At 40.5% G+C, this 24042-nt stretch overlaps 1 protein-coding gene across 1 annotated transcript in view; it reads left to right on the top strand.

The window, feature by feature from the left end:
* The window catches only part of PEX7 (peroxisomal biogenesis factor 7), a 167635-nt gene that overhangs the window by 131857 nt on the left and 11736 nt on the right, over nucleotides 1–24042 (top strand). The window contains exon 9 of the mRNA XM_072141445.1: nucleotides 10922–11021. Coding sequence (XP_071997546.1) covers nucleotides 10922–11021 — 100 coding nt within the window. The remainder of the gene's footprint in view (nucleotides 1–10921; nucleotides 11022–24042) is intronic.

The following is a 24042-nucleotide window of genomic DNA, read 5'->3' as shown; positions in this document are numbered from 1 at the left end:
AAAATGGCACCCAAATTCTAAGCCTCACACCATTCTAGTAAAATACGTGCAATCTTACAAAACCATGCCAGCATGAAGCAGACATTTGGGAAATGTAAGTTATGAATTGATTTGGGTGAACTTTGAATTTAGAACTTTAAAAACTATGGATTTTTCTAAATTTTTTTCAAATTTTGTGTTTTTTTTCATAACTAAAGACAAAAAATATCATCCAAATGTTTAAACTAATTTGAAGTACAATGTGTGACGAGAATATAATCTCAAAATCCCCTGGATATGTTAAAGTGTTACCACTTATTGTGACACAGTGCAGATTTGAAAAATGGGGCCGTGTCCCTGAGGCCAAAGGGGTTAAAGGCTCCACCTAAATGTTTACTCCCTCCCATCACTAAACATTAATGACTGTTTGCTGTCAAAGCTGTGACTATTATTATTTATTTATAGAGCACCATTATTTCCATGTTACAATCAATAAGGGGTTCACATACATTACATTAAGACAAGAACAAATTCAACTGCAAAAAATACAAAACTATGGACCCTGCCCATGAGGGCTCACAATATATATTAAGCTATTATTATAAATTACAAACACCATGCAATTCATAAGCGAGTTCTGTAGAATAGGTGCTCTGTTGCATATATCATTTGTGTTTTGATTTATGAAGTCAATTACTGTGCCAGTCTTGCCAGCTCTGCTCTGTTTCGTAGATCCAGTTATGTTATTGCTTATTTATTTATTTTATTTTGCAGAAACACGTTGTAATACATTTGCTGTTTCCTATTGCTATATGTGTTAGTAATTAAAGCCAGACACTGGAGAAAGATTTCACCTTTTTTCCTGCTGTGTAATGTGTGTGCTGCACATACTACTAGCTCTGATCAGTGCATTCATCAATGAAGGTGTCCTTCTGGGTCCAACATTCCATCATATCTTGACCATATGTTGATTGTTAATGGAGTGAGTGGATGAACAGTCGATATTGTGGCTTTGTATTAACACCTTAACGCAGAACTTGTCCAAAAAGTTTTATGTAACACAAAAAACCCACACATATTCCTGAATAAAGTTTTTATTTCATACCATTCTTCATTACTTACACTTATGTAATGGCATTCTCAAATTCTTATGAACTGCGGAAGGTTCCGTTATTGCGTTGCTAATGCAATGGCGCATATATTACACACATCTAAAAGTGACTTTTGTTATCTCATCAGCTTGGCTTATTGATATATAGTTTTTTATTTTTTTATCGTTGTCTAAGGGAGTGTGCAATAATATATCTGTGTGAAGCTCCATAAAATTTTGTGGAAAAAATTATTTGGCACACCGTATGGATTTAATGTTGTCTTTACTGCATATTTTGGTGAATATACACATGTGGGGGATGTATGAACTCCTCACATCTTACTGTTTTAAGGAATGTACCTTTTCTTTACATAATGGATTTGTACATATTATCACTGTTTGCTGCTAAATTGCATGAAGGTGGTTGTATGTATTAAATAAAAAGTTATTTTTTGTATACATGGAGCTTTTTATATATGCACGTTATATATTTGTAAACACATTTGTGGATTGCAACTAAATATTGTATGATTTTTGTTTTAGCATTTTTAGGAGTGCAAATTGTTGGTGTTGTGGTATATAAAACTACTCACTTTGAATTATTATTTTTAAATCAAAACCTCCGCTTTGATGTGTTTTATGTAAAAATGTATGGTTTCATTGCATTTTCAATACATTTTTTTAATGATTAGTGTTTGTCACAAAGTTGCATGATGGTGGTATAGGTTGTCATCTGTTAATCAAGTCAAATGCAATTGCCAGGTTGTCTGGTTTCAAAAAATATATAGGTTTTATGGGTGCCTTTACGTTTCATTCTGTTTAATTGCTATATTCTGCATGTTGTGACGGCCTTAAAATTTCTAGCTGAAATGCAGTTTTTTGTCTTGTTTTTAAAATGATTCATTCATGTGCACATATGACTATGAGGTATCTATGAATTCTACAAATGTACCAATTATATTTAGGAGATGTGAACCTAATTATTTTCTGTTTGGGGCACATTTTTTACCATCAGAGTAAATTTGTATGCATTGCAAATAAAATTTTACACGTTGAATCAAAAATGCATGGAGGTGGCTATGTCTATAAACTCCTTAATGTCAAGCAAGTGTGTGCTTTCATGAAATATATGGTTACTTGGGGTTTAATATAATTGTTTATGCTGTAATTTCTTTTTTTTTTTTACACAAAATTGTAAAAACACAGACATCCTCCCTCAAATTATTACAGGAGATAAAGCCATATCCACTCTGAACATTAAACCACTTGACAGTTCCAGAAGTTCCAAGACATAGCATGTTAATCTCTTTTCCTATGGCTTACAATCATGACTTGATGCCGGGCAGGTATTCATGGTTTGTGACTGCTGTAGAGTTGAAAAACAGGTGTTTCTCTCTAACAGGCCTGAGTCTGTGGCATCTTTTCCATGGCTCTTGCAGCTCTTACAAAAACTGTTGCAGTTTCTAAAGGTCTCTAAGTGCTGGTAAATTGCCCTTTTACTTATATGCTGATCCTGAGGCAAAACAACAAATTACTCTCCATGCTTCACTCTCCAGTAAGCTCAGGGCTAGGTCAGCTTGATGCACAGCAAGGATCTGGTACAGCCGACATAATCCAGAATGGTTCAGCCCAATCAGTAAACTTTGGTCCATGGGCCAAGACAGTGTGTTCATCCTGTTCGTGATGCCAAAAATATACCTCCCTTTACAAAGTCACAGGATGTTCTTATTATTGTTTTTTACTTAACTGACTTTGTCACTGTATGTGCTTCCAATATTGCTTTCAACAAGTAATGGATCTGAAAGAAATGTTTGAAGTCTCTTCAGAAAAGAAAAATAAAGAGAGTGGTCTAAATGTTCACTTCTTACAGACCTGGTAACGTTTTATTTGATAATTCATCTCCTTACAAATCTTATAAGTCATCAAGTGAGGAGTAGACTAACTAGCAACTTTTCTTAGCATATTCCTAGGTGCAGAAAGAAAGGGGGAATATGCAAAGAAGACTTTTCCTTTAGTAAAGTTCATGAAAACTTCATATATTATATAGATTTATACAATTTTTCCCTCATACCATATATACGCGAGTATAAGATGACCTGAGTATAAGCCGAAGCCCCTAATTCTACCACCAAAAACTGGGAAAACATATTGACTCAAATATAAGCCAAGGTAGTATACAGCCAGCCTACCCCCATGTAGTATACAGCCAGCCTGCCCCCATGTAGTATACAGCCAGCTTGCCCCCATGTAGTATACAGCCACCCAGCCCCATGTAGTATACAGCCAGCAAGCCCCCAGTAGTATACAGCCAGCCTCAGTAGTATACAGCCACCCAGCCCCATGTAGTATACAGCCAGCAAGCCTCCAGTAGTATACAGCCAGCCTGCCCCCTGTAGTATACAGCCAGCCTGCCCTCTGTAGTATACAGCCAGCCAGCCCTCTGTAGTATACAGCCAGCCTGCCCCCTGTAGTATACAGCCAGCCTGCCCCCTGTAGTATACAGTCAGCCTGCCCCCTGTAGTATACAGCCAGCTTGCCCCCTGTAGTATACAGCCAGCTTGCCCCCTGTAGTATACAGCCAGCCAGCCCCCTGTAGTATACAGCCCAGCCAGCACTTTAAAAAAAAAACACTTATATACTCACCCTCTGGTGGCCACAATGCTCAGCGCGGCTCCCCGATGTTGGCGTGGCTCCCCTTTTGTCTTCCCCGCAGCTCCTCTTCTTTTTTCGTTCTTCTGTAACAGGCAGCATGTACGCGGCCATGTTATCTCCCGGCCAGCGCATACTATGATGTCACCAGTGGCCGCATCATAGTATGCGCCGGCTAGGAGATAACATGGCCGCGTCCATGCCGGCTGTTACAGAAGAACGAAGAAAAAAGAGGTGCCGCAGGAAAGTCAGAAGAGGAGCTGCGCTGACTTTGGGGCCGTCGGAGGGTAAGTATATAAGTTTATTTTTTTATTGACTTGTGTATAAGCCTGGGTGAGGTTTTTCAGCACATTTTTTGTGCTGAAAAACTTGGCTTATACACAAGTATATACGGTATATTTTTTTCACCATCTCAATGGTGTGATTGGTCCTATATGCAAAGTTAGATACATCATGTTTATAGTAAGGTTATTACTTTATGTTATACTTTATATCATTTTGTATACTATTCTTTTATTATTCATGGCATTTTCCGTGCCGCTCAGCAACGCCAAAGCTTTCACATCAGCACTAAAAGAATATTAGCACATCAGAATATTCAATGCATTGATAGCAACATCTTTCATAATAGTATTGATTGTTTTATCGCTTTTTTTTGTAACCTGTATATAATGTATTCTGCTAATCCAGTTTACAATTCTTCTTCCTCTTTGCCAGTTTTAAAACCAGAACTCTGTGTAAATGGCATGTTCTTTGTAATAAATCAATTTGTGACAAGGTCAGAGCATGTTCAGTGTCACGTCTCTCTGCTTGTTGCGTCATGGTGTGTTTTATGCCATTCTGCTGTACACATATATTCTATATATCTTCTCCTGGATGTAGTAATAGTGTTGTTGCGTCATCATGGTGGAGGGGTGATGTATACATATTTAATTTTATAAATGTTCTTTTTTTTCTATTGTTTGCTGGGATTGAATCAACCTATTCCTGAAATTAATATTTATATAAAGTTGGGAAAGGCTGACAATATTTGTGGACAACAGTGTCAGCTTTACTATAAATGGAAGAGATACTGGGAGTGGTCCACCTGTTCCTATTTAAAGGAATAGAATAACTGCAGTAAACAGTAGCCGATCATGAGTAAAAGCCAATTCTTTGAACTGGGTTAACAAGATGTTTAATAAAGTAAATAATTCTGATGACAGTGTATTTCCAAGCTCATTTACATCATTAGCAGGATGGACTAGCTAAGCAAATGTTCCCTATGACTTGTCTGTTTGCTCAGCCTGAGTTGATCCCTGTATTCTCACTGGAAGTCTGGAAACTCACACATATGTGATTACCGTTTCCTTGGAAAAAATTGTAGATATCTTTGTGACTTTTAAGTCATTTAAGGAGAACAAGTGGTAAGAATTTACAGTACTATTTTCTTTTTTAAATATTAACTTTTATACAAAGGAGATCCACGGAGAAGGAAAAATAACAGGATCAGATAAGCAATTTAGCAACACACCTGCCTCATTCACCGTATCATTACTTTTATAGGGTCAGTTGTCTCATTTGTAGAGCATTTATTTAAGGCAGTAGACTATTCATACAAATTTCCTAGCTTATAATTAATTGTAATCAAAAGATTGTAAATCATTGGACTGTGGTACCTCCGAGTTGCTTGGAAACCCTATGTGTCTTTCAGATAAGCAGGGAAAAATGTAAGTAGAACTAGTATTAGCCACAGGAAACTAGGAAACCATTGTAAATGGTAGTTGACAACATTTTGTAGTGTAGTGTATTAGGAGCATTATCATCTCCTAGATAAAAGAATCCCCATGGCCTATATTTCTGAGCAGAATCTGCAAATTCCACTTAAAATATTACTAGTTTTGAGACAGAATTTTCTATACATTTCCTAGAAGAGACTCTTTCACATGAATGTATCCTAAATTATTGTGGTTACTCACTAGCATCTCCACTGCAGCTAAAGCCCAGTGATTAAGCAATGTATGTTCCTTGCTTAAAAGTAATGGGGTCAAATAATTATTCACCCTTTACTAGGAGCTCCTGAACATTTATATTTTCAAGCTTAGAACCCCCTAGTGAATAGAGTCCTTTCCAATTACCCATGGTGTCCTCATGTGACAGAACCTGCCTTTGACCTAGAGAGAGCAACATAAACTGGTGCATGTATCCAGAACCAAGATTACTTACAAGACCTAGGATTACTACATAGGTATGGTACCATAACTCACTACATAGATACGAACCAAGCAGATTTCATCAATACAGTAGGAAGCACTCTACATACACAGTATTCAATAAAATCATACCACATAAAGTATCTGGACTACTTAGAAACACTACCACAACCAAACTTATTACATACATACAGTACCTCAACCAAGCCTTCCACATAAATATGAAACATAAACCAAGCTAACTACACAGTAATAAAAACATGCCTGCAATATGAATAGGAACTGCCCAAGGAGCTCAGAGACAGAATTGTGGCAAGGCACAGATCTGGCCAAGGTTGCAAAAGAATTTCTGCAGCACTAAAAAGTGCTCCTTTGAGGTTCCTAAGAGCACAGTAACCTCCAGAATCCTTGAAGTGGTTTACCCATGAAAGAAAGTTCTGAAATTTCAATCCTCTAGTGATTTTTGCACAATAAAGATAATTTTTAATCCCACATACTTTGCAATTTTACTCAGCTTTATTTGCTGTTATAGCTCCTACTACATAGAATTTCAGATTGTGGGCGGGGTTTATCTAAGCAGACACTTCATGATTCCTCTGTGCTATGAGATGCTGTGTGCTGACAATGTGCTTAGATTATCAGGGTACAGGTTTTATCTACACTTTTTTTTTTAAACTTCTTTATTGTACAACACAATAAAATCAAATCAAAACATCAGACTTTCAATCAAATCATGCTTACAATGTTATATGATGTTACATACACTTCATTGTCTGAGGTTCAAGATAACAATAAATCATAATAAACAACAGGTATATACCATTGACCAGTTGAGTTGCCTTATTCTGCGTTATCTGGGTGTTCTTTATAGCCGATTGAAGATATCATATTTGTGCTTGGGTGCGTCATGGTTCCGATCCTTTCCAATTGGTTAAGTACGTTTGAAGTTACATATAATTACAGTGTCTGTGCCCTGGTCCCCCCCCACACCATGCGGTTGGGATCTAAATCTTGGCTACATTTTACAAATCTCTCATAGCCATTCTGAGCCTAGTCGGCGAGTAGTTGGTTCTAGGCGTGTCACACCAGTCCCCCCAGATGTGGTTAAACTTGTCTGGTTTTTGTCTGTGTTTGTAAATTATTTTCTCATACGGAAGGATTTGGTTCACCTGTAGTTTCCACATGCTTAGGGTAGGGGTATTAGGGGAGTACCACCTCAGTGCTATGCATTTCCGGGCCATAAACAATGTTTCTTGTAAGAATATTATTTGGTAATGAGTCCAGTCTACATCAGGAATTAGGCCCAATAAGCATATCTCAGGGGAATGTGATAGTGGTACTGGTAAGATGGTTGTTAGGAAATCAGTTACTTCCTTCCAAAATTTTTGGATTGGAGCACAGCTCCAACTCATGTGCCAGAAGTCTGCATTAAGGTCTCCACACCTGGGGCACGCTGTGGTGGGTATTCGGCCCATATGCCTCAATCGCACCGGCGTCAGGTATGCTTGATGTGTGAAGTATAGTTGGATGAGTCTATTGTTTATTGAGGGGGAGACTTTGAGGTGTGATGAGAGAATGTCTGAGATAGATTCATCCTCTAGCGAGGGAATACGTGATTTCCATTTATTTATTGCAGTAACTGGAGATTTAAGAGTCTTTTCCCGAGTTAGATGGGTGTAGAGTGCTGAAACCAACCCTCTGGGTCCCTGCGTCCTAAAGATTCCAATTAATGGATAGGAGGATATGGGTGGGCGGGGTGTCGGGAACTGAGCATCCAATGCGTGTCTGAGCTGCAGATATTTGTAGAAGAAGCTTCTGTCTAACTCGTGTTTAGTTTGTAATTCTTGGTAGGAGCAAAGGATGTTTGTTGTGTAAATATCTCCTAATGTTGCTATGCCTTTCTGTTCCCAGAGTATCTGACCTTCCAGTGCGAGCAGTTGGGAGAGTGTAGGGTTATGCCATAGTGGAGTCTCAGCTATTATGTCTGAAAAGCCTGCTATTTGCTTGGCAGCCTCCCAGACCTGTCTAGCTATCCTATGCAGGGGTAGTAAAGACATGTTTAAGTCCCGGGGTGGTTCAAGAACCGGCCATAGGGATTTGAGACTCAAGTGGTGTTGCAGGTGGTGTTCTGAGTTAGGTAGGGTCTGTTTTATCTACACTTTTATTTAGCTTCTGAACATTCTAATAGTATCTGACACAGAGAAAAAGAGAGATGAGACATCTTAGTCATGAGATATAAAGCACATGCATAAAAAACATAATGACACACTCCAGCTCTGCTATCTCACCTATAACACATGCAGTCAGCTCTGCTATGCCTCCCTTTCCTCGGATAAAGAGCTTATCTTGTCTGTATCTAGTAAAGTAAACTCTGTACAATGCTGTTGCCGGCAGAAAGTCCCTGTGTCTGTGGTGTGTCTGAGCTGATCTTGTAATGCAGGGGGGGGGGTGAGGAGGCAGAGAGCACTGCAGCTTGCAGACAATAGAAGCTATTTATGAGCAGAATCTGACCATAGTCAGAACATATACGGTTGGACCCAAAACCAAAAAGGGAACACCAGGACTGATAGAGACAGGTTGGAAACATATCTGTGAAATGCTATATTTTTGTTAATAGCAGCAAATTAGAGAATGTGTTATTTTGTTATCCTGAGTATATTTAAAGGGAACCTGACGCCACATTTTTCACAAATGCAGCTAGTGGCAGGTTCCTATAGAGCCCTAGTAACTGAAACCCCTATTTTAGTTTAAAATTGTTTCCCTCGCATCCCCATAAAATATATAAACTTGCCTGGTATCTAGGGATCTATGGAGCTGCTTGGGGTGTGTGGCCTACTGTCATCTGACCATGGTGACATCATCACAGGCTCTTTAGCCTCTTAACATTAGCCCATACTTATCTGACCAAAAATCACAACATACCTGCTTGGACTTTTACTCCTCTCCATGCAGGCAGCTGTGATTTCATGTGATATGATATACTGTGATTTCATGAGATATACGCTTGGTGTACAGTTTGGTAATGTTAGGAGGCTAAGGGACCTGTGATTATGTCACCCTGGTCACATGACATTACTGCTACATAAAGAGAAAGCATGGGGAGGAGCTGCTGGATTCAGCCCTTGGAGGCCACGCCCACCTTGACTCGCTATAGACATCTTTGAATACCAGGTAAAATTATAAAGTTGAATATATGGAAAGCTGAGGGGAACAATTTTTAGCTAAAAGAAGTCAGTTAATTACTAGGGCTCTATGGGAACCTGCCACTAGCTGTAGTTGTTAAAAAAAATGTGGTGGCAGGTTCCCTTTAAGAATCTTATCTTCATGGGAATACACCTTTAAATGGAAGGAATTTGGAATTATCACAACTCTTCTTCGACCTGGCCGTCCAGCCAAACTAGGCAATCATGGGAGATCACTGTGGCTGAGCTCCAGAGATGCAGTAGGGAGGTGGGAGAAAGTTGTACAAAGTCAACTTTCACTGCAGTCCTCCATGAGTTGGGAAGAGTAAGAGTGTGTCGATGGAAGCCTCTCCGCAGTGCAAGACATATAAAAGTCTGCATACAGTTTACAAAAAACACCTGAATAACATGATAACATTCTCTGGTCTGATGAGAAGAACCTTTTGCTATTAAATCTAAGTAGTATGTGTGGAGAAAACCAGGCACTTCTCATCACCTGCCAAATACAATGCCAGTGAAAGGTGGTGGTGGCAGCATCATGCAATGGGGTTGTTTTTCACGTGCAAGAAGAGAGGACTGGTTCCAATTGAAGGAAAGATGAACGTGTACAGAGATATCCTGGATGAAAACCTCTTCCAGAGTTCTCTGGACCTCAGACTGGGCTGAAGGTTCACCTTTCCACAAGACAATGACCCTAAGCACACAGCTAAAATAACAATGTTTAAGCACACAGCTAAAATGTGTTTCTAGCAACACATTTTGACTAGCGTCAGCAGAACTTCAGAACAACTCTGTGACTATTTTTGACTGGACCAGCCAGTACCCTGACCTAAACTCAATTGAGCATTTCTGGAGATACTTGAAAATGACTTCCACCAACATTGACCTTGCAACCTGGGGCAGCTGGAGAGGATCTGCAAAGAAGCATGGCAGAACAGATCTACCAAATGCAGGTGTGAAAAACTTTTTGCATCATTCCCAAGAAGACTCATGGCTGTACTAGCTCAAAAGGTTCTTCTACTAAATACTGAGCAAAGGGTCTGAATACTTTATCACCACTTATCACAGTTTTTCTTGTTTAATAAATTAGCAAAAATATTTAAATTTTTTTCTGTCAAGATGGTGTGCAGAGTGTACATTAAGCTAGCAAAAAAAAGAACTTTTTTATCTTACCAATTGGCTGCAACGAGTGAAAAATTCAAAGGGGTTTGAATATATTCCCTTCCCACTGTAGACCAAATACTAAACCTTTATTTAGCAAATATTTAAAAACAAATGTAAGGTATGTGGAATAATAGAAAGGAGACAAATATAGTGGGAAAAATGCTCATGGATAAACTCCCAGCTTTGTAGGGAGATATAACTAAATGGAGTTACATTACTGGAGCCAATGATGGAGGTATGAATGACTTCCATCATTCTTTCTTTTTTACTTTAGAACAAGCTTGCAGTGGCATTTATGCATTTTTCTGCTGTTCCACGTGCATATCACATAGTGCCTTTTCTAAAGAGTATTTAGATCTTATGGTTCCAAAACAGATTTAGAGGTGTATTTGTTCTGTGGATTCTGTATTTTTATTCTGTGAATTTCATTGTTTGTTATTAATAAGCTGCATTGTGTATTGTACTGTAAACCATTTGTATACATTTTAGTTACAGAATTTTCACCAAATATCAGTTATACTAGATACATTTTAAGCACTAGGTTGTGCACATATTTGTAGATTTCTCACCTTTTGAATAAATGTTATAAAGGGCATATTTCACATTCATTTCGACAAAATGGATTGAAAACATAAATTTAAATTAAACTTCTGATTTCCCAACAGGTTCTGGGACTTTTCCAAAGCAGCAGCTCTCCTTGAAACTGTGGAGCATCATACAGAGTTTACTTGTGGCCTTGACTTCAGCATTCTTGTTCCAGGACAGGTATATATATATGATCAAAGCTTCTCTGTGTTTATACGTTAGTTAATGTGCACAATAGGGATACATTTAATATAGAATAAGTAAACTATTATTTCCAGATATTTATCATCTAATACTTAGTTTCAACATAGATTTTCGTTTGTCAAATATTCAGCTTGCATCTTATAGAAAAAAAAGTGGTGGATGGTTTCTAATATAATAATAAAATCTTTTATTAAGGTTACATAGCCTGGAAGAATTTCTTCAGCTTCACTGGTCATAAGCATTGTGTAGCTCATTCTCTGTGACTCTTGACATGCTTTACTAAATAATAACAGTTTACAGTAAGAAACTACAATAAAAGATAAATGGGTTTAATTGAGGCAGAAATCCCCAGAGTTAGAGAAGCTTACATCACAGTGTTGTGCTTTCTTTGACTGGTTTTCTCGCAGCTTGAAATGGAGGCCCTGCGCCTTTTGCATTGTCAAATAGTTATTCACTCGCTTACCACACAGCTTGGCTGTCTACCCACACAGCCAACAACTGTGAACAATATATGTATTCAGAATGTAGATTGTTTGACTGTTCATTACAATAATGACTTTACACCAGTTATATCAAAAGCAAGTTTTCCATGCTAAACAAGAACTTGATATGGGTTTTTATTGATACATGATTATGGATGAGTGTTTTCATCGATCAGCTATAATAATATAATCCACTGGCTAATATAGATGGAAGAATAACACCGAATACTGGCATGACATGTGACAGTATGTCTTAGTATTAATAAATTTGTTTTCTAATATTAGCAGTAAATATTGTACACAGCCTGCATGCAGGGCCATACCAGCCAAGGGGGAGGGAGCACACTAATAATTGGTGTTGGCCTGCCATCTGCCCTGATAAATTCCAAGCTGCTTCCAGTGTCTCCTGCCGGATCTTTGTGCCTCATAGCCTTAGAGAAAGCTTTGTCCCTATGCCTTGCGACTGTCCGTTGAATTCCCGTTGCCTGCCTTGACCTTTTGCCTCGCTCCTGATTATGATCCTGTTCCGTCTGTCCTGACCTCTGGCCTGTCCTTGACCACGATACTGTCTTATGATTCTGTACTTCCCCTTGGCTGCTTCCCATAGTCATACCTGTGGAGCGACCTGTTGGAACCATGCCGCAGCAAGTCCAACCCACTTTGTGGCAGGCTCTGGTGAAAATCGGGTGCCACTTAGATTCCACTCCCAGCTGTCTGCTTACGTCATCATCCGCAGTGGTACAATGGATCCTCTACCACTGATCCTGACAGTAAGATTCGGCCATGGATCCCCCCAAGGTTCCACTAACTGAACTGGTTGACCTTACCAACATTGTGGTCCAGCAGTCTCAACAGATTGCCGCACAAGGACAGCAACATGGACAATTTGCCACCACCCTGCATCAATTGTTAACTACTCAGCACCAGCATCCAGTACCTCTGGTACCAACCATTACTACCGCTGCATTGTCTAAAGCTGAACCCAGGCTGCGTCTTTCCATGCCCTCTGTGTGGCCAAATTATTCAGGCGCTTCATTATTCAGTGCTCCCTACATATTGAACTGATGCCTTCACAGTTCGCTACAGAATGAGCTAAGGTGGCTTTCGTGATCTTCCTTCTTTCCGGGCTTCTCCCCTCTGGGACAGAAATGATCCAGTCATGGCTACTCTCACCACCTTCTTGCTGAATTCCAGTCCGTATTTGACTAACCTGCCCAGGCGTCTTCTGCTGAGACTGCACTGCTGAACCTGCGTCAAGGGTACGCCTCTGTTGGAGACTACGCAGTCCAGTTCCGTATTTTAGCCTCCGAGCTGGATTTGAATGAGGCGGCCTTGCTGCCATCTACACTCTGAGGAGCAACGCCTGGAACAACCGCAAGTCTGCCCCACCTGGCTCCAGTCTTCCAAAGGCCATCTTCAGCTAGTATCAGGTGGATAGAGCTAGTCTGTCTTCCCAAGAGTGTTCCAGACGAAGACAGGAGAACCTCTGCCTCTATTGCGACAGCCCAGAGCACTTTCTTATGTCTTGTCCAGTCCTTTCACAGCGTCTGGGTAACGCATGCACCTAGGGTTCTTGGGTGAAGCGTCCCTAGGTGAGAGCAAAGCTTCTCCTCATCTGAATGTTCCTGTTCTTCTTAGTTTTGGAACAGGCAACCCAGTTCAGGTTTCAGCCTTCCTACACTTGTTGTTGTCGACTTGGACGATATTCTGGTGTTTTCTTCTGACCTGCAGTCTCATCAGGTCCACATTCAGCAAGTTCTCAGGCATCTAAGGGCCAATCGCTTATATGCCAAGCTCGAGAAATGCCAATTTCATCAGAGTAGTCTTTCGTTCTTGGTATATGTTATTTGTGATAAAGGACTACATATGGATCCTGCCAAGTTGTCTGCCGTACTTCAGTGACCTCGCCCAGTGGGACAACGTGCCATACAGAGATTTCTTCGCCAATTATTACCGGTAATTTATTCCACATTTCTCCTCTCTTGTGCCTCCCATTCTGGCTCTGACAAAAAAGGAAGCAAATCCTAAACTTGCTCTGGTGTTATCTTCTGGAGGGAGCTCACCATCCCTTCTGCTTGTATACAGATCATAAGAATCTCCTTTATCTCCAAATTGCTCAATGCCTCAACCCACGGCAAGCCTGCTGGTTGCTCTTCTTTTCACCTTTTAACTTCTTGATCCACTTCCGTCCTGCTGAGAAGAATGTCAAGGCTGATGCTCTCTGGTGCTTCTGATGTCATTGGGGAAGAACCGACTCCTTGGTATATTATTCCTCCCGAGCGACTGGTTATTGCTGCTCCAGTGGATCGGTGGCAACTTCCTCCTGGCAAGATCTATGTCTGACCTGCACTTCGAAAGAGGATATTGATTCGGGGACATATCTCTTGTGTGGTTAGGAACCCTGGGGTGCAACGCTCCATAGCCCTCATTTCCCGTTTTTATTGGTGACCAGATCTGGTCAAAAATGTACAGGATTTTGTGGGAGCCTGCACTTCCTGTGCTCGTAATAAGCCATCTTGCCTCAAACCAGCTGGTCTACTACTGCCGTTACCGATACCCAAACCGAACAGCGATAAAGCTACATTTAAACCAATACTTATGAAGTGTAGACACCTTTCCTGAACGATTACCATCCAGCTAGTGCCGTTCCAGTCACCCCTCTCTGCTCTTCCCAAGTACTAACTACTGAGTGCAGTCTACACACAGTGGGGCAAATTTACTTACCCGGTCCATTCGCGTTCCAGCGGCGGCTTCTCCGCTCTGGATTCGGGTCCGGCCGGGATTTAATAAGGTAGTTCTTCCGCCGTCCACCAGGTGGCGCTGCTGCGCTGAAAGTAAACTCATCGCGCCGGAATGCACCGAGCTGGACCAGGTGAAGGTAAGCGGTCCTTATGCGACACATTTTCGGTTTTTAAATGCGGCGGTTTTTCCGAATACGTTGGGTTTTCGTTCGGCCACGCCCCCCGATTTCCGTCGCGCGCATGCCAGCGCCGATGCGCCACAATCCGATCGCGTGCGCCAAAATCCCGGGGCAATTTAAGTACAAGCGGCGCAAAACGGAAATATTCGGGTAACACGTCGGGAAAACGCGAATCGGGCCCTTAATAAATGACCCCCAGTATCTGACTGTTGGGCACTTTCTCCTATTTAATGAAAGGCTGAAATCAAGGCTTTTATAAGGTAAACCCCCACCATTATAGGGATAAATAGCTGTCTTCACCATTTGATTGTGTTTTATCTACCTTAAAGGAGCGCAATCTCGCTTTTGTATTTCCTAAAGTAATGAAACGCATTAATTCTGTGACTTACAAGCTTTGTCTTCCTTGGGAGCCCTAGAACAACATCCTGGATTGGACTCCTCTGCACAGGTTCCTCCAGTCTAAGAAGAGGGGGAGGCTGAAGGGGGGGGATCACAGGCACACCCATGTGCCCCCAGAGCCTGCCCCTTCCTGTGTCCCTTGTCGGATCTTTGTGCCTCATAGCCTTAGAGAAAGCTTTATCACTATGCCTTGCGACTGTCTGCTGAATTCCCATTGTGACCACGTTTCCGTTCCTAATTTTGCCCCTCTGCTGCCTGCCTTGACCATTTGCTTTGCTCCCGACTCTGATCTTGTGCTGCCTGTCCTGACCTTCTGCCTGTCCCCGACCTTAGTACTGTCTCATGATTCTGTATGTTGCCTTGGCTAACACCTGGTGGTACCACGCTGCAGCAAGTCCAACCAGCTTTGCGTAGGGCTCTAGAGAAAAGCGCAGTGATACAGAGGATCCACTACCACAGATCCAGACAATATGCGTCTCTGAGGGCTGGCCTCAGTGAAGCAAGCCGGTTAGTTTTTGGGCAGAAACCTTGGGTTTTCAACATTTTTGATATTTAGTTTAGCTGCTTCCTGCAGTTGATCCAGGCCGGCATTTACTGGAGTAGTCAAAGAGCAGGGAGGGATAACTATTCCCACATATTTGAGTTGATCCATCCCTCGGTATACATATCCACTTTGGAACCCACACCGCAAGACTAACTTTGTTCCACAGCCACTATGAATGAAAAGTTGCTGAAGAATTGTTCTGGCTTGTTACTGGAATAACCAGAGAAGTTTACAAAGAGTCAGTTGACGCCTCCTGCAGCTGCTTGGGAGTTGAGGCTATGCACTCTAAAGCTTGAGAGAAAAGCCGTCTCTATAGGGGGGACTCAATTTTACAGAATATTTATGACATATCCATTGTATATTCTATAAATGTTTGAGATGAATGGATGTGATTCACTATAAGATACGCCATGACTGCTATACGCTTTAATACATAGCAGCCTTTTAAAGTATGTGTATCCTGCAAGTATTTTTGTAGCTGTACATTCAATGATCCATTGCACAATTATAGTGAATTATGCAGTAGAATCAAAGCAAGGAAGCAAAATAGATTAATTTAATCTAACATTTGTTTGTATGACTCAAGCTTCATGATTCACACATACTCAATATTATGCCAACATTTTTATCATGCAAATTCCTACATTTTATCCACCGGATGTGTGGATTATGTACGTATTGAGATGCAATGTCTGAATCGAAAAGTGCTGAAAGTGTTTAAATGCTAGCTTTTTTGTGAATGGTCTTTAATATGAGTGCTACTGTATGTAAATGAAATTTGGAGACAACAATGGAAGCTTTCTGGCCACATTCATTCTCAGTCACCCTTCAATCATTCTTCACAACATTCTCTTAACAAAGTAAAAGGTATACATAGGTGAACACATCATTCCATTAATATGAAAATTTTGTAGGCGATGAAGCCTGGTTCATTCTTATCACATTGAATTCATACTACACGGAACGGGAACATTCTCTTCGTTTAAGAACTTGGTTATTTCTATAAAGGAAACCTAAAGTATACCTATATGTGGAGAAATGTGCTCTCGACTTGATATCTTTACAGTTCCTTCTCCCTTTTCATAAATTTTTATTGAAATGTCAGACAACTAGTTTATTGGTTTTAGCAGAAAAAGGAGTCCTTTATTCCGTGTTCAAGGAGGAAGAAATTGTCAGAACCAATAATGGAAAAGTTTTCCCCTTAATGGGCAAATACAACTAGAACCCTCTCTCTTGTTGGTCACCAATTAAGATAGTTTACACATCACTGAAATGGAAGTAATAGTATTCAATAACCATACATCTAGAAAATGTTCAATGTAGACACAATTTGCAAAAGTTCAAATAAGTACATATACTGTATATTGCTGAAAGTTCATCATGGAAAAATAAAGGATGTTTGCTATACATTTCACAATATACAAAGAATCTGCTGCAACATAGCAAGAAAAATATCAAACAGCATAGACCCTGATCTTAGTGTTACCATACAGAAGAGTTTTTTGTTTCCTTCTATTGATAATATCTCTATGACAAGCTGCCTGGATGCTGTCTATGATGATACTACTGTCAGTCAACTCCATCTGAATACAACTTTTAGTCCTTTAGACATCTGGTTGTCGCTGCAATTAGGGTCCAGATGATTCACTTCCCATCTGGGCATAAAATAGCTGTCAGACACGGGAATACTCTAGATGTTAGCTGGCCAGTGACTTCCACGTAACTCCCCGGGATATACGTTTAGTAAAGGCTAGTTCCATAGGCTTATGGCCCATATATAGCCCAATTTATTTATTAAACTATCATATTGAATTGCAAAATCTCCTTTGGTATTCCTTGTTGTTGTTGTTTTGTTCTCTCTCTCTCTCTCTCTCTCTCTCTCTCTCTATATATATATATATATATATATATATATATCAGACACAGAAAGTCTAAAAAGACGATTTTGGCCTTCTGGACATATGTAATGTGCACAACAGAGCTTTCCTGAAGTTCACACTTATTATAAGGTAAATTTGAATTCATGATGTATTAGGGTATAACATACCCATTAAGAGGGAAGTCTATAAATATGGTTAACAGTTATGTGATTAATTGACTACCCACAAGTGCCGTACATGTGCAGCACAGCGTCTTTAAGAATACAGCGAGAGCGCTCCCAGACTGAGCTCTATCCATGTAAGACAGGTGTGTGGCGACATAGAGGACAAGCACCATTAACATGCTGTTAACCTTTTGCAGCAACTTACCAATGGATTCGCATGGGTTCTGACGTACTGTCATAACTCCCAATAATGTGATATAGGGAAGCAGTGTATTCTCAATAGTACAGTAGTACTTATGTATATTGCAAACAAAATAGAACCAGACTAAGAGAAAACAATGGAAGGTATGGCACTGTTATCATGAACATTTTTGGTTCATTTTTGGTTCATGATAACCTATTTGTGCGTCAGTCTGTATATGGAATACAGACTGACGCACAAATAGGTTATCATGAACCAAAAATGTTTACTTTATTATTGTTAAACTTTATTAATGCTACACGATTCAGCTTAGGACCCATAATGGGTACATTTTACAGTATAATTCTGAATTCATTTGAAAATACATCACATGGTCAGATCTGATTTTACCATGTGACACATGTTTTAGAATAAATTGTGGCTGTATATGGAAACAATACCTACCATTACACATGAGCAGACCCAATGTTTCCATTTGCTGGGTTCACCTGACCAATCATAGCCATGGCTAGCAGCTAGGGGCATCAATTTGCCGGATTGGCTGTTTGGCCGCTAATCCAGCAATATGTCAGGGTAGCCAGGGCCAAACCTGAACCTGAATGGAATCATTGGGTCTGATCATCTCTACCATACATGTTTATTATACCCTTTGCTCTCAGTTAGGTTCTCTTTTGTTTGCACCCTATTGACATTCCACTGTATGGTCATATGTGATGTTTAACCACTTGCCACAGGTTTCACCTTACAATTGTGATCCTGGGAAGAATCTTCTCCTACCCAGCTTCCTACCTGCTTCTGGTACTATGCCAGCACTTGGCATGGAGCCCATAGGAGCTGGCTGCTGCTGGTTAACTCTTTGTATCCTGTGGGTTCTCCTGCAGAAATAAGTGTTATACTAACCTCTGCCAACATCTTTATTGTAAAGTGCCGTCTGTCACAGGAGGACGACCTATGCATATGACTGCAGAAAATCTAACAGGCTGTGTGGCAGCCTATGCATCTGCATATGAAAATGAAGGTATAATATATCAGAGCGCTACCGGAACAGTGAGTGCATTGTTCAGAGTGGATAATCGTCAAAGTTTTTATTGATATAAGGGCTATGCGTTTGAACGCCAAAACATCATCTTTATCAGGCCAAAAATACAGCAGAAGTGCATGAACTGTGAATCAGTGGTCTGCCAATAGAAAGGATGTCTTTGTAAGAATAAAATTCGTATGACTTTTTGAATGTGGCAAATTAAAAAAAATGGAAAAGGGCCTATTTGTTAAGGGGTTGAAAGACCAGCTTATTAGACATTATAGTATGCATATTTTCTGAACTGATTCATGTTAGGAAGTGGCTGTAAAGCAAAAAAAAAAAAATGACCAGGCTAAAACAAAGTCAGATCGTTAGAATATGGGCAGATTTACCTAAGGTTTGTCAAAAGAGCTGTTATGTTCATTTTGCTGAGAACTGAGTCTTATTGAACAGCTTATAATTGGTAACTGTGATAACGGATTGAAAGCCATGGATGCACATATTAGAGCTTTCCTTTGTTGGCCGTTGTGTGTGCTGGGACTTCGTATTATAACTCTTATGATTAGTATCTATGATTGTAGTGTTGGAATAGAGCAGATCCATTATGTGAAGTCAGGGAGGATGTAGATTGATGATTCCCAGGTTGTCCCTATGACAGCTCCACACAGTGCCTGTCACAAGAGAGATTGGAAATAAATTGATGTATGTATCTACTGATGACAAGCTTACTAAATGTAAAATTGTTTACGAGAGTATATCAGACTGCTATCTAGTGTGATATAGTAGCCCAGAGGGAAGAGAGAATCATCATTCTTGACCCAGCATGATATATAGATATAAAAAATATTGATGTCCACATTAACGAAAACTCTTTCCTACCTTAGTTCGGAGCATTTATTTGCATCTCACATGTATTGTTTTTGTTTTTTTTATTCTTGACAGATAGGGTTTTATCTCACAAAAGTTAACCTTCATTAAATGGTGTATTTAGAATGCATATTCTTGAAATAATTCCACACATAAAATACCAGACTACTTTTTCTATTTATGGTAGAAATCTGTACATTACTAGGTGCAATGCAATAAGGGGCTGAAGATAACATTCACTTGGGGTATTCACATTTCAACATATAAAAGTTATTGTACAATGGGAAGTGATACCATTTTCCTATATACTTTCTCTTTCAGTTCCTCATTTTAGTCAAGACCTCGCTTCACTGCTCGTTAGTTTCATGGAAAGTAATCAGAGCTATGTGATCTAACGAGCTGTGAAACGGTACGACCATTGTCAGATTTCTGTCCATTGGACGTAAACATCCTATAGAATGACAGCAAGCAGAGATCTTTCTATAGGTTTTCATTAAACAAGCAATATAGTTTCCATGCTGAAATGAGAACATCCCTGTCACAACCAGCCAACGTAAAAATATACATTAGCTGATCTTGAAGGGGTGTATGGAGAGGCCCGAGCCCTCTCTATACACCGCAGTAGCTCTATACACAGCATGAGCAGAACATATAAAGATAAAAAACTTAGTGATAGCACAGTCACTTCATATCAAACATGAGACATTATTTATTCACATATATTATGCTGATGTATATGTGAATAAATGATATGGAACAGCAAGACCAACCAGAGGCTTGGAGGACTTCGGAATTGAAATGGCGAAGACTGGGCAAGGCAGTTCCAGAGAACATGACTGGTATTCCGGTCCCCAGCAGAGAAATTCACCCGAATTCAGTCGAGCACAAGTGCGTGGTGCTGCAACCACGGAAGACCCAGAAGAACTGAAGACATACATTGGGTTAGTGTGTAAAAGGAAAGTCTCTCCTTGTGCAAGACACCCATGTGTAGGCATAGGGGTTCAGTGCAGTACCAGATCAAGTCTTGGAGAATCTGCCTACTGACTGACGAGATGACCAGCGGTTTCTCGAGACAGACCACAGGAAGACGGTACTGAGAGACTAGGGCAGCATCCACGAAGTTACCTGCCGAACTGGAATCTATAAAACAAAACAACAGACAAAAGGACGGTGCCTCAGGTGATACCTTCACAGTAGATATGGAGTGCAGAAAAAGGTGAGGGGGGGGGCCCACAGCGGGGCTGATCACCTTTTTGCCACTTGGGTATAGGCGAAATATTCCGCACAGGGGATCCAGTCGTACACTAGTTCCTGGCGTTCTGGTTTCAACTTCTTGGCTCTAATTGTACTAGGGCCGCAGCCTCTGCTATTAAGATAAAGGCTGGAACCCCCAAAAATACCACGGCGGTCCGGTGGAATGAACAAATGGAAGAGGAAAATATATCTATATAACCAGAATGGGTGGCGCTGACTCTAAGTACTATATTTTACTGGAGTGTCTACATCAATGATGCATCAATTGACTCTTCTCCAAAGAAATTATAAAATTGCTTTATTCATAAAAGGTAATAACATTTTCCAAAATGATAAAATGAAGTAACTTACAATTCATTGAAGTTAGTCATATCCTTGGGACACGTTTCGGGGTCCTGCCCCTTTCTCAAAAACAATGTGCAGGGAGCACTGGGTGATGAAGCCCCTGCACAACTTCGGGTCCCCGTCATATTTAGATGGCATGGATAATTTCAGCCTAGGTTCAGTGGTAGGTAGGCTAACCATAGTAGCGGAAGGAGCCACAGGAGCTTGATTCTGTTGCTGAGATGCCATCAATTGCTGCAACATGGCAGTGACTTGACCGAGCTGTTCACCTTGAGTGGCAATCTGCTGGGACTGCAGGACCACGACGGTGGTAAGATCAGCCAGGACAGGTAGCGGAACCTCGGCGGGATGAATGCCGGATCTTACTGTCAGGCTTCTGGGGTAGTGGACCCACTGGACCACCGCGGACGATGATGTAAGCCAACACCTGGGAGCGGAATCTAAGTGGCACCCAGTTTTCACCAAAGCTCGCTGCAAAGCAGGTTGGACTTGTTGCGGCGTGGTACGCACCAGGTCGTTCCACAGGTGCTACTTTGTCTGCGGTGGAAGCCAAGGCGAGGTGCACAGGCGTAAAGCAAGATCGTAGTCCGGGACTGGTAGGAGGTCAGGACGGGCAGCACAGTATCTGGGGTCTGGGGCATAGCAATAGGTGAAGGCAGTGGAGGAACGTAGTCAGGAACGGAACCAGTTTCACAACGGGACATCACAAAACCATCAAAGGGCATGGAACGCAGCTTTCTCTAGGGCACAAGGCACGAAGATCCGGAAGGGTGTGCATGGAGAGGCCGGTTTATACAGAATTCTGGGAAATGGCCAGCGCCAATCAACGGTGCGCTGGGCCTTTAAATTTTCTAAAGCTTGCGCGCGCATCCTAGGAGACGGCGATACACGGAGAGGTAAGGAGCGCGAGTGCCGCGCTGGCGTGTACAGAGGGGCACAGGCAAGCCCGCGACCTGAGATATGAGTCACGGGAGCACCCAGTGACAAAGGCTCCCTGTACTGTAGTGCTTTTAACCAAACTATGAGGGTACAGCAACCCCTACATTTTCATGATTGGCTTTAAGAGGTCAGACTCTGCCAATTATAAGTTAATGGCACATCCTACCATATATAGCATCTTTTTATTATAAAGGTAAATCCCTTCAAATACATTGGATTAGACAAAATGGTAGATGTGAAGTTAAGGTCACTTGTGACGTCTTTAGAAAGGCTGTTTTCATATAAAAGTATTGTTGAATGCTTTGACACTAAATCCAAAAAAGTTACCTGAGTGCAAATCCATCAAATATAAGTGTATGTCCAAGGTTGTCAGCTTTGCACATTTTCCGAAATAGTAGGCATTATGCAGTCACCTTTACTGACTCCTTAGGGATTAGGCCATGAAGTAAAATTTCTGAGAACTTTTATTCCTGGCATAACTGAAACTCACAGGAAAATCAGAATACATTCTTTTTTCTGTATTTGTTGTTACCACTTAATTTCAGAGATCCAAAAAATATATATCTTAAAGATTCCATGATTTCCCTCCTCTGTTCTAGTTTGAAAAAAAAAAGGACAGAAACAGGAACGTTTAAAGGAAATCCCGCCATTTTGAGCCCTATGAAGATGTGTGCCGGATGGGCGTTTGATCATACAATAAACTGCAATAAAATTGTATTGCAGTTTATGGTTGATATACTGTTTTACTATAACAAGCTGTCATGGTGATTATTAAATTAGGCTGTCATAGCAATAGAATCGGTAACCCCCCGTTCCCACTGACTTCAAAGTTGGTGGGAAGTGGTCGATGACAGTCTAGCTGTGTGGGAGAAAGCTACAATAGGGATGAGAGGGCATTTTGAAGTGTAATGAATGGTACAATAATGGGGAAATTGTAATGTGTAGGGCCCCGATTGGGACACTCTACAGTACACTCCATGTACTATTGATTTAGGAAACATTTTTGTAAATGGTTAGGTATTCTTAAAATATGCACCTGTCTCTTTGTGGCATAGATCTAAATGGGACTGTTTTGGGGGTTATGCTTAAAGTAAGAAAAAGAAGGTCATGAAAATACAAGGAATGCCCACTGAGATGTGTGCTGGTCTACAAACAGACAGGCATCTTCAACGGCAAAAATAGATCTCTAAAAAATCTGCATAAAGCTCCAAATCCTCCTATCCAGGTAAGATATGTTTTTAATTGTGTAATACATGCACAAAAAAGCTGTAGTTATAAAACTCAACTTTCTTTGGCTCTCATTCTATATAATTAATTACTCTGAAGCAAAGCCATAACTCTTCCAAAACAAAGAAAGAGGAGTACAGATTTTACTAATATGCACAGCCAGGCCCCTGGTGTGATACTAGCATATTATTTTTTCCACAATTATTTAAGCAGAAATGAATATTTTTCTTTTCTTTTACCGTGTGCTTTTTTTAAATCAAATGTTGCCTTTTTCTTAAGAGCTTATCAAGATTATTTTGTAAATGACAACGAATTATATATATTAAGCACATGGCCACGTAAAACATTTACAGATATTATCTAGAAGGAGGCAAGATACTAGCTGACTGTGTATGATAGTATGACCTCCAGGAAGTAATGTTTTTATTACCATATTCTTCGGACTATAAAATGTGTTGTTATAAGAAAGTGTTGCTAAAAAGTGCAAGCACTGCCAAACCCTCCTGACTGTTGTCCTGGAGATTGGTGAAGCTCTGACAAAAGCATTTTATTTGATCTCTGAGAGAGTAGAGACTCTGCACCACTCCCTGCCCGTCCTATTACACAAAAGAGGTTAAGAATGATGCCAGAAGCATGTGTCTGATCACATGCTTCAACACTATAATGTCCTTAAGCCTTTTCATGGTTTTTGAGGCAGAGCTAGGGGATGGGAGAAAAGTTTCTTTTTTACTTCGGTAGGGTTTTGGTATCTAT

The sequence above is a fragment of the Engystomops pustulosus genome, chromosome 3, assembly GCF_040894005.1.
Source record: "Engystomops pustulosus chromosome 3, aEngPut4.maternal, whole genome shotgun sequence".
Lineage (NCBI taxonomy): Eukaryota > Metazoa > Chordata > Amphibia > Anura > Leptodactylidae > Engystomops > Engystomops pustulosus.
This window is presented reverse-complemented; position numbering and strand designations above follow the sequence as displayed.